Here is a 12,762-nt window from a genome sequence, read left to right on the forward strand (position 1 = left end):
TATGTGGCTCAGTTTCATTGTGTTGCTTTTCCTCCCTGTTTTGCTAATTGTATACATCTTCTACACTTTTTTAGAGCTGAATCAGTTTGGTTTTTTTTGAAATCATGACTCCTCTTTAGCTTTTTGGACTTTTTTTCCCCAACAGACATAAAAATAATACATTCTGATACAATTACACTTCAGTGACAAAAGAGAGGAGCAGATGAAGATAGTACTACAACTTTACTGCTAAAGTACTGCTACAACAATTGTTGTTTGTAGTGTGTAATTGAGGTGTTAATTAATTCTCAGGGAAAATTAAGAAAACATACACCAACAGTTTAGAATGGCTTTAAGTACATTAGAGTTAGTTTTAGAGCATGGAATTATCAGAATTGCTTAGGTGAAAAGAAGTAGCTCAGGGCTTGAATTTGGTTCCAGAAGAAACCAATTGCTTTAGATCTCTAAAAACCCAGTTAAACACTTGACACTGTGGTGACAGTGTTTGGCAATGATGTCTGCAAAGAAGAAATACTGACATAGAACCCTCAAGAAAGAAGGCTGTTTAATTTTTTTTATTAAGTGAGAAATAAAACCAACTTTCTATTAACTAATGCAGAGCAATTTTAAATAATGTTTCCTAAAGAAAGACTTGTTTGATCATGACTAAATGTTTTAAGAAGCAGCATACAATTCTTGGGCCATCTAAAAGCAACTTACTGAAGCTGAGATTCCCTTGAGATTTTGCACAAGTGATCAGAACCATTGGCTGAGATGGTACTTAACATGTGTTCCCTGAAGAAAGAAAATTTCCAGAATGGATAGTGTCTGTTTCTATAAGCTGAAAATAGTGCTAGAAACCCTGTTGTCTTTGGATACCTTTGTACACATGAGCTTCCAAAGACTCTGTTAAATACAGACACGTGTGTGTAGAACCATTGACTTTAAACTTTGCTTTCAAAGTCGACTGAAAAAGTGACCACTGTGGAGTATGAGAGATGGTCCTGCCTGGATTAGGTCTCAGCTATGGCCGGGTGTTCAGCTTTCCTGCTCCCAATCCTCAGGCAGCTGTGAATGTTGCACTTAAGCACAGATGTGTCTTTCCAGCTTCAGGGGAAAAGAGACCGAAAATAACATTTAGGGAGAATGGTGCTATGAACAATCTTAACATCCACCTTCCCCTAAGGTTGATCTCCTTTTTGCTGCTGTTCACCTACAGGATAGCAGTAGGTGAACAGCAGCAAAAAGGAGATCAACCTTAGGGGAAAAATAAACAGCAATTTCTTGTCATTCCTCTGAGACAGGAGCAGAAAGTAGTCCAGAACACCAGGAGAAAGTAAATGAGTGCTGAAGAATATCTGTTTGGATTTAAGGGCTTTTCTGGGGAATTACAGCATAGTGAAGTGAAGGCTTAATGAAGTGAAAGAAGGTTGTTAAAAATGGAGGAGAGGACAAATCAGTAGTGTTAGTAGAAATAAATGACAAGAGATTTCAGAGGTAAATGTGATGGATTTTAACAAACCACTTGTGACATACAGGACTGGTGAAGCATCTCCCTCCAATCCCAAAGGTTTAATCAGCAGGAAAAGTTGGATTCATACATTCTAATATGAATTGTGATTCTTATAACTTACCTCCTTTTCTGAACCAGAATTTCATCTAGATGTGTTTTGCACTGCTCTTTCCTCTATAAATAACTATAAAAGAATTTGGAAATTAAGACAATTCCAGTTATGGAAAAGCAACTGTCTTGAGAAATTTTTATTTCAGTGGCTGCTTTTGAAGTTGTTTCTAGCAGTTTACATAGGCAAATAAAATATTATCCTGCTGAAACCCAGAAGAAATAAGGTAGAATAGATTGAGGTAAGCCACACTATTTTTTTTACCTTTTTGAAAATAGAAAGCAGAAGTGCCACCTAGTTTCATTTGTAATGGGATGTGGGAAGGCTACAAAAGATAATCCTGCCTTTTATTGTGTGCTATCAAATTAGTAGTAAGTGTTGTGACCTTGCATGATAGTATGCAGGCCACAATATAGGTAAGGTTTTGTTTGTTTTTCTTCAAATTATACATTATAAAATGGGATGAGATAAACCTGTATAACACTACCAGAAGCCTTGACCATCAAGTCTATGGGTTATATACATCTTATATGAAGATGATGCAAAAATATTCTATGAACTTTATGAATTTTTAACGAATGTACTGCTCTTACCCATTCCAACAGAGCTTCCAGAACAGGTGACTGAAATGACATGAAACAGTAGTACAAGTATTAGATGTCAGGTTGTAAGCTGCAAAATTTTATTAGTCTACAGTATGTAGTCCATCTATACTACTATGCAACCCCATCAGATAGCAGTAGTTTTATAATGGATTAAATCCATGCCTTGGGCAAGGCAAAATAATTTCTTCCCCTTTAAAAATGTGTTACTTTAAAAAATGTGATTAGGAGGGATTCATTGCAGTTATTGATTTGTTTCTTTATTTAAAAAATACATAAAACAAAATGCTCATTTATTTGCTTCTGTATTCTAACCATTCCTAACTTCCCAGCTGAACATTAAGTTTTCTATATTCACCAGGATATGGGTGATCCAGTTAGGAGGTACCTGTGCAGATAAGTGTGCCCAGAGCCAAAATGCTGCTGTGAAATTCCCGTCACAGATACTGCAAGACTGCACTCATAAAGTTTACTCTGCAGTCAACACTAGAGCAGAAAAGGTTTATTCCATGCCACCTTTACCTGCATAACTTTGGATTACATTGTGGCCATCTAGCATTAAAAAAAATAAATTAAAAAAATCAAAGAAATTTAAATTCTACCTGAATATATTTTCTTAGGACAGAATGTGAGCCTTGGCCTTTTGTTGGTCACTGGTGCCACCAGCACAGTGTAGACATCCCCACAGGGTATCTTGGTGATATCACAGTGACTGAGACCCAAGCTGGGGGTACAGCTGAAGTTGCCCTTTGAGCCACGTAAATCAGCATTGTAGTTTATTGTTTCATCAGAAGCTCGCCAGAACACCCTGATGCCATTGTTGCTGAGTCTATAGAGCTTCACCCCAGAAGGGCAGCAAGCACCTAAGAAAGTAAAAAACATTAATGAGCAAATTTTGTGAACTCACAATGTATTATAAATTTCTAGACTGCAGTTTAAACCAGATTACTATGATTACCAGCATTTCAAAGAGAAAATTATTATTTCACAAAGCCAAAATAATTCTTGAACTGAAGTAGGAGAGAAAAGTTTTATTTAGAGTTGTTTTATGGAGCTTTACATACTGGAAGAATATCCCTGATAGGTGCAGCTGGATGTCAAACCCGTCTCACTGATGGCTCTCAGGGACACTGTGTAGTTGGTGCCACATGTGATACATCCCAGGAGACAGTAGGTCTGAAGTGTGTGACACTTTGCCTGTCCTTTTGGAGACTCTAGTGTTGTTACATATGTCTGTGCACCCCTCCCAACAGACCAGCTGATGTTGGTTACTGACTGTGTCACTTGAGTTAGTACCAGGTCGTTAGGGCAACAAGGAGCTGAAAGAGAACAAAAGAGAGAAGTTAATTCTGTTTTGTACCTGGAAAATGAAGGTGTTTGGAGGGTTGCATGTAAAATAGTACATGATCAAGATTAAAGGAATGAAGAAGTGCATATTTTTCAGGCATGCTGAAAAATAGTTGACTCTGCTGGCAAGACTCTAATAAGCAGAATGTTAATGTAAGATCAATTTGTCTCTAACTATGGGTTAGAACCCTGGAATTATTATAAAATGATTGTTCACCAAGATTCTAAAAATTACTAAGATTTTTCATCAGAATATCAGAGTACATCTGTAGTTTAATTAAGCAGGGTCTGTCTCTACCCCTCAAGTCATATATCTCAGTCCAGCTCTGTCTGTGTCTCTGCTTAAAGTCTCTTCCTCTACAATGTAAAATGACTGCAGCCAAACTGCATGTTAAAAATAGATCCTGGTGTATATTAATCTCTGCCTGGAGAGGTGGTAGAGGACAAAACCTGTTAACAAATTAATAGCAGGAATAGTGGCTAGGATGTTCTTTAATCTGTTCTTTACAACTGCTTATTTGTTGACATGGACATTACCTCATTGCCTCTCCTGGTAGTACTAAATATCAAAATGCTGACAAGGAAGTTATGCATTGCATTAGTGGCTTATGTTATTACATTTTAGTTAGCTGTGCCAGAAGATAATTGGTAGCACTAAGGCCTCTCAGTCTGAGGCAACTGCCAAATGACCCTTCCTTGTTACACACAAAGACACAGACAGGTTTACAAAAAGGACATCCAGCAATACATAGTACAATGTGCATATATTGTAAATAAAAAATAGCCAAAACCATAGAGTCAAGGAACTATTTTAATATTATGCTGCTAAGTATGTTGAACTATATACAATTCCCCATACCTGTCTCTAAAGGGATACTGTAGCTTGGTAAGCTCTGTCCTGCTGGTGATCTTGCTATAGCACTTACAGAGAAAGCAGATCCACAGGGAAGATCCATTAGGGTACAGGAATTCCTGGTGCTTGTGCAATGCCAAAGTCCCGCCTCTCCTCTGGCAGTGACAACGTACATAGCTTCTTCATTGTTAGGTTGCCACTGCACACTGATTACAGATACACCCTCCTTTGAGATATTTTTAATTTCAGGACTGCAGGGAGCTGAAATATTTCATATTAATAGTATTTAAACAGATTATTTATGCATACTATATAAGTTACACTATATAAGTGAAAATTAAATTCCAGTTAGAACTGACAAATTACTTCAGGAAAGCATATGATCTTTATATGCTTTACTCCTGGTGAGAATTTAGAAATTTTGACAGAACAGACAATGTAAGTATTTTGTGTATAAATTGTAATTCTGATCTTCAAAATACTGGAGCTAGCAGAAGCTTTCAATACAAATTCCCCTTCTTATAGTGTATTCTTAAGGACTTTCAGTTTTGGAGTAGCTGTTTTTTTGGGTTTTTAAAATATTTTTATCAGTGAACTTAGTAAAACAGTCAAACAGCAACTTAGCTGTCCAGTAACGTTTTTAATGCACGAATCACTGTGCTGTATAATGATGATTTCTTCAGCCAAAGCAGAATGAGCGATCAGTACCTGTTGCCACGTAGTGAGGCGCACACGAGGCGCTGCTGCCGCGGGCCTCGCTGAAGGCGTACACGGTGATGTTGTAGGGGGTGCTGCACTGCAGAGCCGACAGGCTGCAGGCCGTGGCCGTGTCCCTGCAGAGCACCACGCCGCTGCCGCCAGCCGCCCGGGTCTCGTACAGGTCCGCGCCTCGCACGGGAGCCCAGGTGACCCGCACCGTGTCGCTTGACACGAACACGGCCCTGAAGTCACTTGGGCAGCAAGGAGCTGCGTACAAAAAGGCAGACAGGGAAACCCGAATGGGAGTGGGAAACTGGTGCAAATAAAAAAAAACTTTGTTTCATTTATCTGTGTGCTTCATGTCTTTTCCAAGGTTGACCAGTACTGTGCAAACAGTCTAATGAATCCCAGGTTTACTCAAATTAATTGAGTACCACTCCTTCCAAATCAATAGAGGACATCCTAGTGTTTAGGTCAGACACAGGAATTATGCATATCCTTGGTTTAAAATTTTAAAGGTCTAGAGATTAAATAACAATGTTCTTTTCAACATTGAACTTACTATTTTTTTCATTTTCCAAGTATGTAAACTCCCTATGAGGAAGACTTTGGTACACTCTTCCTGAGGTAAAACCAAAAAAAAACCCCAAAACCCAGACAGGACTAGAGTTCAAATGTTATGCCAGGTCTGTGTGTTATTCATATGTCCTTGCCTGATGATTGTGAATTGTTAAACCATTTTCAAGTTTGTATGCATGTTGTTGCACTTGACTATGCAAGTTAATTGCAATGTGAACTGTTTCTTTTTCTCTGCCAACCTTTGTGTGTTATGCTCAAAACCTGAATAAAAATAGAAGTTCAAGTCATTATCTTCCCATGAAAATGTCCAAACAGCTCAACCATAAATACAGTTAAAGGATCCAAATGAATTTCCAGGAATACATGGCTGCTTACCAGTAGTGTAATTGAGTACATCACCTAAAGGGCTCTGTCCTGCCTTGTTATATGCAAAGACACTGATGAAATAAGTGAAACCACAGTCCGACTGGAAATGGCATTGAGTATGTGATGTGTTGCAGTGCACTTCCAAGCCATCATCACTCTTCACAAAAACCACGTAATAATGACCCAAACTGATGCTAGACCATGATACCAGCAAGTGACCAGGTTCATCCTCCTCAATTGATATGTTTACTGGTGCACAAGGAACTGCAAAAAACATTCAAAAAAATAAAAAATTCTCAATACCATTCTTTTTTTCTTTCTTGAAGTTATACTCTTGGGGAATAAAGGAAAATCAGAGATATATTGAATTATATAGAACATAGAATTACTCTACTCATCTTGAACGGTTGCTCTGTCTTGATCAAGAAAGCAGCAACTTAGCTGCCTTTACAGAGGTTGGTGCCTATATTTAAATGACAAGAGGGTATGATTTTTACAGAACAAAATAGATGCTACGTCATGTTTTACAGAGACATCTGATTAAGGAGCCCTCTGAACAAAAAGTGACACCAGGCAATAAGTCAAAAGGAAATGGCACAGTGTGTGCTCACAAATAGTAGGTTTGGATGATAACTGGAATACTAGCATGAAGAGCAGTTGGCATCCAAAAGCCTCTATGTGTGAAAACCATTTTTATTTTTTTTATAAAATTTACTGGCTGTGGCTGAGTAGAACTGTCCTTTGCTTAGGTTTCCTTTCTGTTGGCATTCCAAAATGCCACATTAAACTGCAAACTCCATGGCTTTTGTTTAAATAACATTTACTTTCTTTCTAGTTCAGTGCAGCTTGCTGCTCTTAGAATGAATATATGTGATCTAGCTGAAGCAGTGTTGGCTGAGATTACAGCCCACAGCTTAATAGCTGTCTCTGGCATAAGGCTCTCTCATCCTGTTAGATGCACCACAGAGTTGCTCACATGATTGATCTCCTATCAAAAGTCAAAGTGAGGCAGGTTACATCAAATAACTAAATACATAAAGCTGTGTATTTCAAGTAGCATATAAGAGAAAGAAATTGTTTAGATTTTGATTACATGGGCAGTTCATCTAACAGGTCAGGAAACAACAATCTCTGACACGGCAGTGGTGCTGTAGCTGAACTGAGCAAGCTATTGTCCTGAATATGGTTGATGGTTTCTTAATTTAGTCTAGTGGTGTTACTTTGGCTAAATGTGCTTTTATTGACCCCTTTCTAACTAACAACTTGACGTGGCTCAGAACAGTTCTATGCTCAATGCCATTTCCTCACAAATTTCTTCCACCACTGCAAGTTTTTGTCACAGAAATATGAAAAATGCTTAGGCTCTTACCTCTGCAATAGAAAAGTATATGACATAATTCATGAACAAGGGTCAAAAGCAGAACTATTTGAGAATCACCTGTGAATTGCAATGGGCTCATTTACATTTGAAATTAAAGAAGTAGATGTTAAAATGCCATAAGCTACATAAGAATCAGTGATACATACTCGTTTTTAAGCTTACTGCATCAGTAGGTTCACTGGATCCAGCATCATTGTGTGCTGTGACAGACACATCATACTCAGAGCTGCACTGGAGGGATGGCACCATGCAGGAGGCAGAAGATGTGTTACACCTCAGTTTCAGGAGTCCACTGGAGACTGTGACACTGTAAGTTAGAGCTCCTTCTGTTGGCATCCAGGAGACAACAGCTCTTGAGGCACCACTATTGAAAGCTACTTTAACATCCACTGGTGCATTAGGACCTATGGTATATCAATTTGGAACTCATAACTTAGATTATAGCCTACAGACATGATCTCTTTCACAACTTGCAAACTAAATGCATTTTTTTTGAGTGCAAACCTTACCCACATTTATGTTAAAATTATATTTTTAAAAAGAAGTAGTTCTAGTTGGCCATAGCTGAAACTCCCTGCTTATTTGAGTATTTGCTTCTCTCAATAAGAAAAATCCTCAAAATCAGTCTGAGCTTGTGTAACCCTTATCCAGGCCTGTCCTAAGTACAACTTTAGTGACAGTAATTGCTATCTTTGCCTCAGTAATGTTCACTAAACATAGCCATGTCATCTGAGCTTTCATAAACAGTGACACGAGGCAAAAATATGATCTGAAAATCTACTCAATGTATCTTTGAAAAACATAATACAATCACAAATACACATAAATACTTTCTGGTATATTGTTGCTGTGTTGTTCTTAGAATGCTGACTTGGTTTCAGAAAAGAAAATTTCTTACTTGTTCTTTGGTTATATGTGAAATCATCTCCAGGCACTCCATTGGCATTCCAGGCATAAGCCTTGACAGTATACAGAGTTCCTGGATCTAGATTTGTAAATATCAAGGAGGTATTGGTGGTGTTCTGCTTCAGCACTCTGCCCAAACCATCTGATCTCATGAGTGACACAGAGAACCCAGCTGCCATATGCACAGCTTTCCAGCTCACTGCAATGGAGTCACAGCTCGGAGAACGAACAGACAGAATCGGAGCAGCCAGGACTGTTGAGAAAAAACAAAATTATGCCTTTGCTTTTTCAATAGGACAGCTTGAAAAGGCCAAATTTGAAATGAATACACAGAAAGAACAATCACTAACCCTGAGAGACAAATTCAGTGACAACAAAACCAGAAAAAAGAAATTAATGCAAGATCGACAGAACAAATTTGGAAAGTGATTTGGTGCATCAATTATTGTATTGCCCATTTTGTGAAATGAACAAAAGTTGTACAATGAACAAAAGCTGTACACAATGTGAGAAGGGCTGCATGTGTTGAAGAATGAAAATCACCAAGAAGATACTGCATTTCCTGTCCTCTAAGTTTTACATTGTCTTCCTATCTTATACTTTTGGTTGTTTCTTCATTTCTTCAAGTTATGCCTTTTGTTAAAGTAAAATACATATATTCATACAAATTCTAATGAAACTCCCAGCTGAACTTTTAACTTATTGTGCCATCATAAAGTAAACCATTAATTCAGACTTTTGTCCTGGTCATTAAGTCAGATGGCTGAATTCTAGTCTTCAAAAACTGAAAGAAGAATGTGATCAGTTCAATTTTAAAAAAAGATTATAATAATTCAGGACTGGTACATGCATGAATGCTCTATGTTATAATAACATTACAGAATTTGACATAAGATTTTGAAAGCCCACCTGTTTTTACTTTTCTGAAAGGTGAAGGCTGGCTTTTTCCTCCTGAACTGATAGATCTGACAGTGATTCGGTACAAGGTGGCAGGCTTCAGTCCCGTCACTGTGCCTGGAGAATTTTTCACTATAGTTTCAACAAAGGCATCTCCATCTTGTGCAGTCAGCATGTAATTAGTAGCCCCAGGTACTGCCCTCCATTCCACTGTGATACTGTTGCTAAGTTTTGAATAAGCTTGGTCAATAACAGGTATATCTGGAGCTAAAATGGAGGTAATGAGAGACGTACTGAAGTGGGAAAACACAGTCCTGTGGAACATTTTGCAAAGACAAAATGTAGGACAAATAGTCCACACTTTCTATGAATTATTAAAATTCAAGTTAAATGGACTTTCAGTGAACATTAACAAAATACAGAGCCTTGTGATATTCTAGACCAAATTTCATCTTTCCATAAAAATACTCTACTACTCTGAAATCACTACTGTAAGAGCATTATTTAACCTAGGTTTCACTGAGAGGTTCTCCTTCAGAGCAAATTAACTATATTACTAATTAAAGTGATATACAAAGCAATACATACAAAGAAGAAATATATGTTTATACAAAGCAGTCTGAAATAGGACACTGTAGCATAGGCAATTCTATATTAAAGCAACATACAACAATCTAGTCTGGAAGGCACCACAGGAACTCACCTAACCTCCTGCTTAGAGCAGATATTCAATATTGGGTATTCAATAACATGACCAATCAAATATTGTAACAATGCTTTGGTGTTATGCTCTACCATTCAAAAAGAGCTCTTTTGTACTGCAGACACAAAACTAAGTAAACCAGTGTATTTCTTAACCACGAGTAATTTATGTTCAGAAATCAGGATTTTCACACTAAAGTCAGCATTTATAAAGCAATTACATGTGTTGCAAGGCTACAAAACACTCACTAGAAGAGAAAAAAGATAAAATGAAGGTATATCCCGCATAAAACGAAGAAAAGGAATGTAGAGGTATTTGGGATGAAGTTGGTACCTTCGTTCATAGCAAAGCAGCTCATGGGGGATTTGGGACACCTGAGCAAGTATTATACACAGCTGCTCAGCTAAGTGCTAACATCTGTAACATCTACATGCTTTTATTTATATATATATATATTCTATACTGGACTGTTAGCAAGACTTAGACCTGGGTGAGGACTTCCTGCACAGAAATGTTTATGAATTGTTACAAAAGACAATATTATAGAACAAACTAAGAAAAAAAAAATTACAGTGCAGTATTTTGCTCCAGAATTGTGAAAGACCCATCTGCAAATGTTCCATAGGCATGGTCAGACAGAATATCTGGGACCATTTCTACAAATGGGGCAAAAGAGGGTGTCTGACTGTAACTGATAAGAATGTGCTTGGGACTAAGAGCAGATGTTAATTGTTAGTTGAGTAGCTGTGCATTAAATTCCAAAACCTTGGAAATATTTGTCCATAGGAGATTGTGCTTCTTCTGGTGTGGTTTTGATTTTGGTATTTTGTTTGGTTGGTTGTTTTTTTTGAGGGAGTGTGATAGAGTTTTCTTTTCATGTTTCTTTTGGGTTTTTTTGTTTTTTAATTATCAAAATATACAACAATTGGTTGTAAATATGGGACAGTGTGAATTCCATTTGTACCACAGCTATATAATGAACAGCAGAAGTTGTTCATCTGAGTGTTCTCCCTGGTTCACACTAGTATCAAGGTACAAGTCTGAATATTTGCATGAGTGTCCAACAGAATTGTGACTCTTAAAAATGAGATTTAAAATTTATAAAGACATCAATGTAATTTTTTAAGCCTGAATCAAACATGAAAACATTTTTTGTTTGCAAAGCTTCTAGAACTTACAGAATATTTTATTAAAAAGCACAAGTGGGTTTTCTCTTCAGACCCGTTCAAAAATAGGCAGGAAAAACCAAAAAACCATTTTGAGTATTTACCTGTGTTTGCTGAAAATATCTGAAAAGGAAGATATAACAAAATTAGAAATACAGTGTGACATATTTTATTTTTAAAATTAAAAATCTAAGAATGTTAGTAACAACAACCTAAAATATTATGTTTATTAACACATTTTACTTATGTAAATATTATGTATTTGCTCAGATTCTTTAAGCATGGAAAGAGTACACAACCAATGAGATTTGGTACAGGTATGCAGATTGTACTGCTTCTGCATTTCCCCCTCTGAACCTGGCTATTAATCCTGTTTGCAGTTGTTGACACACTTTGAAAGTATTTTTCAGTCATATGTAAACAGTGCAACACTGTGATAGTATCGGAATACCAATGTGGAAGCGGATGTCTGATAGTGCTCCACCCTAACTTTAAGTTTACTTTTCCGAAGAATTCAGTATCATCGCTAAAATAGCTTTACAGCGAGTAAGTCGCACTCACCATTTCTAGGCAGCCGAGAAGCACTCCAGTAAACGCTAATGATTTACTTTTCGCACCACACATCTTGGCAGAACTTGGTTCCAGCTTCACACGGGGCGAAAGGCGGCCGATGCCAGCGCCGTTCCCCAGCGGTGCTGTGACTGCAGGCTGGCACCCCCCGGGGCAGAGGAGGTCGCGCTGGGCTGGCCGCTCCTCCCTGCGGGATCACCGCTGGACAGCGGCCACCAAACTCAGTGACATCACCGAACCCGGTGACACGGGGCCACCACAGCATCGGCTTGTGGCCGCATGGCTGGTGGGGGTCTCTTCCCTCCTGTTATAGGGTGCAGATTCTGTATGGTTTATACAAGACTCACAAAATAATTAAGCTCAATGACATTTGGTCTTCAGCTCGTTGTCTATTGCATTTTTGCCCACTCACAAGGATCTTATTTTCCAGCGGGAATGATGCCCTCATCGTACTCCCATTTGAGTGGCACACCGCCATACAGACTGGGAACTAACTATTCTTCCTCATACCTGGCGCTGTGGAAAGAGAAATTTTCCTCGCATTCCTTCGTATTTGTGGTAGATGCTGGTTTCCCTTTGAGAACACAATTTTATGTCTTCAAACTATAACTTCTGACAGACGATTATAGGTGTCAACAGCCGCTATCGTTCTATGACCCGACAGTGTTTTCCTTGGTGGTTTACACGCATGTCAGCGGGAACCTGGGGGCCGTTTTCGTGAGGGAGCCCCGGTCTTCCCCCGAGAGGACCTGGGAGCAAGGCAGGTTTCGGGAGCCCCCTCGAAAGGTGGTCTCCAGCTCCCCTCTGCTCCCCGCACCTCGCCAGGGCCGCCTCAGTCAGGAGCGCCTCCCGCCGTCCCGGGCTCACCTGAGCAGGAAGCTCCTTCCTCAGGGGACGAGCCCTCGCCACCGGGCACTTCCCCAGTGGGAATTTCGGACCCCATGGTGGCCGAGGAAGAGAGCCCGGCTCCCGGTGGGCTGGTCCGGCCTCTTGAGGGGCTGCCCCCGGCCGGCCGGAGCCGCCCCGCCCGGGATCGGGCTGCGCCCTCCGCCGCCGCCCTTGAAGAGGGAGGGGAAGGCAGCGCTGCCAGGC

At 39.2% G+C, this 12,762-nt stretch overlaps 1 protein-coding gene across 1 annotated transcript; it reads right to left on the bottom strand.

Moving 5' to 3' along the window:
* Window positions 1-527: 527 nt before the first annotated feature.
* FNDC7 (fibronectin type III domain containing 7) lies at window positions 528-12,653 on the bottom strand. The gene is made up of 14 exons (XM_066556129.1): window positions 12,538-12,653; window positions 11,662-11,871; window positions 11,205-11,223; window positions 9,244-9,498; window positions 8,327-8,587; window positions 7,575-7,832; window positions 6,057-6,311; window positions 5,112-5,369; window positions 4,410-4,664; window positions 3,268-3,522; window positions 2,806-3,066; window positions 2,195-2,224; window positions 1,614-1,676; window positions 528-1,086 (listed from the first exon to the last, which is right to left on the bottom strand). The coding sequence occupies exons 2-13, from the start codon at window positions 11,722-11,724 to the stop codon at window positions 1,639-1,641; spliced, it is 2,208 nt and encodes a 735-aa protein (XP_066412226.1). The 5' UTR covers window positions 11,725-11,871; window positions 12,538-12,653; the 3' UTR covers window positions 528-1,086; window positions 1,614-1,638.
* Between the last annotated feature and the right edge of the window lie 109 nt (window positions 12,654-12,762).

The sequence above is a fragment of the Molothrus aeneus genome, chromosome 9, assembly GCF_037042795.1.
Source record: "Molothrus aeneus isolate 106 chromosome 9, BPBGC_Maene_1.0, whole genome shotgun sequence".
Lineage (NCBI taxonomy): Eukaryota > Metazoa > Chordata > Aves > Passeriformes > Icteridae > Molothrus > Molothrus aeneus.